The 6,785-nt window shown below is 49.0% G+C and overlaps 1 protein-coding gene across 1 annotated transcript; it reads right to left on the reverse strand.

Moving 5' to 3' along the window:
• Positions 1 to 612: 612 nt before the first annotated feature.
• Positions 613 to 2,426, reverse strand: LOC125510267 (arogenate dehydratase 1). Its single transcript, XM_048675396.2, has one exon. It carries the CDS (start codon positions 2,298 to 2,300, stop codon positions 1,104 to 1,106), a length of 1,197 nt encoding a protein of 398 aa, XP_048531353.1. The 5' UTR covers positions 2,301 to 2,426; the 3' UTR covers positions 613 to 1,103.
• Between the last annotated feature and the right edge of the window lie 4,359 nt (positions 2,427 to 6,785).

The following is a 6,785-nucleotide window of genomic DNA, read 5'->3' on the forward strand; positions in this document are numbered from 1 at the left end:
ATTTTTGTCGGATTTTTGTGGGTCGCGGGAAAAATATTCGTACATTTGATACGGGGATCTCGGCCTGAACCTGACGTCGCGCTCGTTTGATTCAGCGGTCCGTTTTTTGGTCACTACTTGTGGGGCGTACAACCAGTCGTACAAATAGGTCCGTTTCAGCCACAGGTGAATCTGATCCTTGGAGTAGTATCTCTCCCGGTTCATGTGATAGTAGGGCTAGCTATATCAGGGCCCTCGCTTATCAGACAAGTTAAATCTGCCCAGATCTTTCTGCTGCTGCGTAACATGCGCCACTGGCTGGAGGGAGCAGGGCCTCCACATATCCATTTGCTACCATTTTTGCAACTTGAAACTGCAAAAATGGCAATTCAACCCTAGAATCATGATTTTGCAGATTCTCTGGGCCTGCGCAGTGCTCCACATGGGTTCGGATTCCCTTGTCGGATCTTGAATCTTTGTTCTGTCGAATCACAATCATGGTTCTCTTGAGCCTTGGACGAGGCCAATGTTCCAAGAGAAACAAACAGAACAAAATGATTCAAATTAAAAGGCACTTCCTACCTATGTCGTCGAGTATTGAAGATTAGCAAGAGTATAACGAAGAACAAGACATATTTGTATACGGTTCAGCTCGTATACAGAGCACAACATTCACTGCTAGTATTGCACAAATTCCAGTATCGTTACACACAGTCTTCATAATAATCCTACTTCTGCTATTGGAAAGAACAGCCACAGTCGGTCTGTATTCTACAAGTTGAACACCGAGATGCACAAGAAAGGGGGTAGTAACAAGACATACTCTACCCTTGGATCTAGCACAACAAAATTACAGCAATCATGTAATGATAATGCTATCTTACACATCCTTTAATTACTAGGCATCATCAGCAATCTTACACCTATGCACACGGCTAAGCCAGCAGAGTAGTAGAAAGAGCCTTATTGCATCTGTACACAAATACTACGTAGTACGTAGTTGCAGCTGCTCGAGTTACAGAATGGAAATTTCCAGGTCCAATTCCAATTCCAATTCGATTGTGCCGAACTAGCTAATTCGACCACTTCACGTGTATGGTGGGAGGATCATTCTTCTGTTCTCCTCATTGCAGATCGTAGACGTTGGTGTCCGCGGCGTAGCAGCCAAGAACTCGGACGAACACGGCGAATTTCTCGATCTCCTTGATGGCCTCGCGGACGAGCGGGTCGTCGTCGGCGCCCTCGCAGTCCACGTAGAGGACGTGCGGGAACGCGCGCAGCGTCGGCGCGCCGCGGGCGCCCGTGTCCAGGATCATCACCGGGGGCCGCGGCTCGCCGACGCCCCCTTCGTTGTTGATGACCTCCAGCTTGGACATGTTGATGTTGCGGGAGGAGAAGGCGGAGAGCACCTTGAGCACCACCGCCATGGACCCGCCCCGGTGCGCGACCACCATGCTGGTCTTGGCGTCCGCGTCCACGGGGACCGCCACCGGCGACGGCGGCTTGGAGAGCAGCAGGAAGCGGGTGACGTTCCAGGACTCGTCCTGCAGGCCGTGCGCCAGGACGTCGAGGCCGTAGAGGTCGGCGGCGCGCGGGCTGGCGATGGCGGCCGTGTCGAGCATCATGTTGGAGCGCAGCATCTCGACGGCGCCGGCCGTGTCCTCGACCGGCTCGCGGTCGACGCCGAGGCGCGCGAGGGCGCGGCCGCAGTGCGCGAGCGCCATGGGGTGGCTGATGACCCGGCGCACCTCGGTGGCGCGCACCCCGGGCATGGCCAGGAGGCAGTAGTGCACGAAGAGGTTGATCTCCTGCGCCACCACCAGGTCGTGCCGCAGCAGGAGGTCGTAGTTCCGCAGCGCGGTGCCCTCCATGGTGGACTCCACGGGGAGGATGGCCCGGTCGACCAGGCCGCGGTCCACGGCCGCCAGCGCGTCCGCGAAGGCGCGGCACGGCACGGTCTCGCACCCGGGCAGCGCCGTCTTGGCCGCGAACTCGCTGTACGCGCCCGGCGCGCCCTGGTACGCCACGCGGAGGCCCGTCCCGTCCTGGCCCCCGCCGCCCGTGGTCACCGACAGGTGGATCCGGTCATGGCCGTTCACGTGCGTCTTCCCGTTGACGACGCCGGCCCCCTTCTTGCCGTCGCCGTTGATCTGTACCTTGCCGTTGGGCGCCTTCTTGGAGTGCCCGTTGACGTGCGGGGCGCCGTTGACGACCCTGGCCGCCCGGACGAAGGACGGCGACCTGGAGGAGGAAGGCCTGGCGCGGTGGGGCTTGGGGAGGAGGAGGTGCTTGGAGAGGTGGAGGGAGGAGGTGTAGGCCATAGAATTCCGGGCGGTGAGGTCGGCGGTGGTTGGAGTTGGATTTGAGCTAACAAGCGTCGAGAGGGGAAGCTTCTTGACTTTTTATACACGCGGAAATGGCACTGCTCCAGAGTGGCTTGGCCGGCCAAGCCGCTTATATAATTCTTTGGTGTGGAAATTTCCCGCCGGGTTCTTGCATGCTTAGCATCAACTCAAATCAAATTATCAATTGTTACCATCAGTCCATCAGTGTCACCCTCGTTGCTGGAGCGAATGCCGTCGAAGAGATCGTAGTCCGTAGGGCCGGGCGCGACACGATGCCACGGCGCGCATCCGGACGCGTGGTTTCTTTGGGGTGACCCGGAGTCGCGGCACCGGCTCCGCCGTCGGATCTCCTGGCCGGGCGGGCAGGCCGGTCGCTGTGGGCTCGCTCTTTAATCTTCTCTTTCCGGGTTGGCCGATTGGTGCGGCGGGCGTCGCTGTCGTGGGTGAATGCCGACGGGGTCGCCCTTGTCTTGTGGCTGTAGTGGCTGTTAATGGTAAGAGATGGTGGATCCAGGAGGCTGTACAAGGTGATAAGCTCGAAAAGTCATTCCGGTCCGGTGGCTCCATGCGATAAGAACGTGCCAGATAATAGTACAAAAGTGATGACAGCCTAGTTTAAAATATAGTTCTATTTATTCAAAATAAATGAGAATTTCCTTTTTTATAATCTATTTATTCGAAATAATTGGGAATTTCCAGCGGAACAACGTGCAAAATACAATCCAGCGGAACATGGAATCATCCCTTATAAAACTCATTGCTAACACCTCCTCCGCAAGAATGTGGGATGGCACCCGCATGGTATGAATATGGGTGGAGCCACCTCATACCCTTGCCCACCCCGCGTGAGCTTACCCATCGCCATTACCCATACCCTATAACGGGTACAATTCTTCCCATACATACTAACGGGTATAATTTTTTCCCATACCCGTTACTTGACTGGGTAGAATATCCGCAGGTAAAATTACTCGGGTTTGCAAAGAATCAATTTGAACAACTAACAGTCATAACACGGACATATAATCATAATTTACAAAAATAGAATATAACAACAACACATCATAAACAACAACACATTTAATAAACAACATCACTTTCTCGTAAATAATAACACATCAAAACAACATCACATAGTCATAAACAACAATACATAGTCATACATTTTGAGTTCACAAATTCATGACAAAGTGTAGGCTACAGAGATAATTTTGAGTTCACATAGATTTTATATGGGTACAAGGTATGCGGGTATGGGTTATATGATCCCATACCCGTACCCGCTCTACCCGATGGGTTTTAGATTTCCCTTTTTATATACCCATGGGTCAGTTTTTGTCTCATACTCGTACCCTAATAAGGTTTTTACCCGCAGGGTACGTGGGTAATGGGTACCCATTGCCATCCCTATGTGGGCATCCTCATTAGCCGATCTTTGCACCCATTCGATCTTGTAATGATTTTAACATGCTATTGATTACTTCAATAATGGGCCAAGAGATTTTCTCGGCGTCACACACGTACTGACAATACCTTTGCTATAAAGTTCTACCACCACCACCCCCTTGGCAAAAATGTTCTACCACCAGCCCTTCACAAAAAATGATTCTACCACCAGCCTTGGCACGCCCATCTCCATGGCAAGCTTCATAGCCCTCCGACACGTCTGAATTTCCACGAGCTCTAGGTTGGAGGTAAATGGAATTAGTGGCACGCCCCTCGGAATGCGTCGTTCTGGTCTCGCAATACCATGCCTTGCCAATCTAGTCCCCCATCTTGGACGTGCGCCATTAGCGTTGGCCTTCGTCCACGCCTCTTCTGGTGGGAGCCAACGCTCGACCAGGAAAGGGATGGGAACCTTGGTGCAAGTGGCTTGAACTTATCTCTATTCCCCATGAGTCTTCTGACTGAATTTGTGACAACGAGCTGCTCGGCTATCCTTTTACCATCCATATTCTCGTCTCTTGCTAGCCAAAGCGATGTAGGGTGGAACCCTAGATTTGAAGTCTTGTCACATTTGGAGGTGGGAGAAGGATGGAATCCAGATGAAACACAAGAGAAAGAACACTCAAAGAGAATAACTAGTCACATGTCCACTAAATCCACAAACCTCATACAAGTTCATGGATCTAAAGTCAACTGAAGGAAATAGCAAAAGGTAGTTCTTCCCAATCCTTAGAGGAATCGAGGCCTTGAGAGGTAGTCCTCTGCAGTCCCTATGGGAGGAGGCCTTGATATCCACTTGGGGATCTTCTCCTACGAGGTCTTGATCTCCAAGAGGAGTAATAGATGAGCAAAACTCTCTCAAAATAGAATAATATGCTTTGCTAACCCTAATAGAGAGGAGGGGGCGTCCATTTATAGTCTAGGACGAGGTAGAGGGTAGGAGAGGGATACATTTCTAGTTTAGCCTTGTTATAACTTAAGCCAGATATTAATAATCTTAATAAGTTGTAACATCCTCCCACTTGCTCCTTTTAACAAGAAAACCTTTTCTTGAAAAAAAATTATTCTTTGACAAACATTTTGTCCTTTGAAATTAGTGAGGGGAACACAAAACCTACAATGAAGCCTCGGTCTAAAATATTCTATATCTCTTTATAGTTTTATCAAACCCTTTTAGACGGTGCATCTTTTTAGTGAGTATTATGTTGCTTCATCTATAAATCCCTAAAAAATTAATGAGAGCAGATCGGTAATAACAATTCCACAATTATTCAATTGCTTGCTAAACTTATGACTTAGATATAGTTCTTCATGAAAGAAGAATCCTTGTTTTATCTTTTGTCATAATGATATTATATCCTCATCCTGAATTTCTTTGAACTATTTCAAATGTTTTCAATCCTTATGTTTAATCATGTAAATTTGTATTTACTCATAACAATGATGAAGTATAAATATTCACCGCATCCTGTTATCTCCTTCGGACTTTGTCGGATTCAGGGCTCCGCGGACCCAAGAAAGGTTCGAACTTTCAGGCGTGTGCGAAGAACTCAACCTCTCCAGCCAACCAATTCGTCGCCCCCACGGCCTAGCTCGATGAACAGGAAAGGAAAGAGACACAACAGTTTACCCAGGTTCGGGCCACCTTGCAGTGTAATACCCTACTCCTGCTTTGGGGTGGATTAGCCTCGCGAGAGGCTGAGGATGAACCAGTACAGAGGAAGAACAACCTCAGGAGGTCTATTCTTGTGTGGGTGTGAGCTAGTGAGGGTTCGGGGTTCGGATACCGGGGTCCCTCCTATGGTGGTGGCTAAGCTACATTTATAGTGGCCTTGGTCCTCTTCCTCCGAGCGAAGGCGGGAAGGGATCCCACAGCGGCCAATTTTGAAGGGGGACAAATAGTACATCTTATCCTGACGAAAGATAGTCTTCACCTGCAAAGCTTCTCGTCGTGACGCCGCGGTGGGCTCGGTGATGACATCCGTCCTGCCGTCCTTGCGGTCTTGGTCTTGTTGCACGGGAATGGATACCTTTGGCCGATTCCTCGGGACCCCGCACCCGGGCTTGCCTTCTTAGCACCAAAGAGGAAACCTGCTGCTTGCTACGTCTTGAGCTTGCGTTGGTTTTCCCCGAAGAGGAAGGGATGATGCAGCAGAGTAGCGTAAGTATTTCCCTTAGTTTTTGAGAACCAATGTATCAATCCAGTAGGAGCCCATGCTCAAGTCCCTCGTACCTGCACAAAGCGATAGCTACTCGCAACCAACGCGATTAGGGGTTGTCAAGCCCTTCACGGTCACTTACGAGAGTGAGATCTGATAGATATAATATTTTTGGTATAAAGATGCAAAGTAAAAAGTAAAAGCAAAGTAAAAAAGCAAAGCAAGATTAAAGTGATGGGGATTGATATGATGAGAATAGACCCGGGGGCCATAGGTTTCACTAGTGGCTTCTCTCAAGAGCATAAGTATTCTACGGTGGGTGAACAAATTACTGTTGAGCAATTGACAGAATTGAGCATAGTTATGAGAATATCTAGGCATGATCATGTATATAGGCATCACGTCCGTGAAAAGTAGATCGAAACGATTCTGCATCTACTACTATTACTCCACTCATCGACCGCTATACAACATGCATCTAGAGTATTAAGTTAAAAACAGAGTAATGCCTTAAGCAAGATGACATGATGTAGAGTGATAAATTCATGCAATATGAAATAAACCCCATCTTGTTATCCTCGATGGCAACGATACAATACGTGCCTTGCTGCCCCTTCTGTCACTGGGTAAGGACACCGCAAGATCGAACCCAAAGCTAAGCACTTCTCCCATGGCAAGAACTACCAATCCAGTTGGCCAAACCAAACAGATAATTCGAAGAAACTTGCAAAGATAACCAATCATACATAAAAGGATTCAGAGAATATTCAAATATTATTTATAGATAGACTTGATCATAAACCCACAATTCATCGGTCTCAACAAACACACCGCAAAAAGAAGATTACATCGAATA

The sequence above is a fragment of the Triticum urartu genome, chromosome 1A (assembly GCF_056163025.1).
Source record: "Triticum urartu cultivar PI428250 chromosome 1A, HENAU_Tu73, whole genome shotgun sequence".
NCBI classification, from domain to species: Eukaryota; Viridiplantae; Streptophyta; class Magnoliopsida; order Poales; family Poaceae; genus Triticum; species Triticum urartu.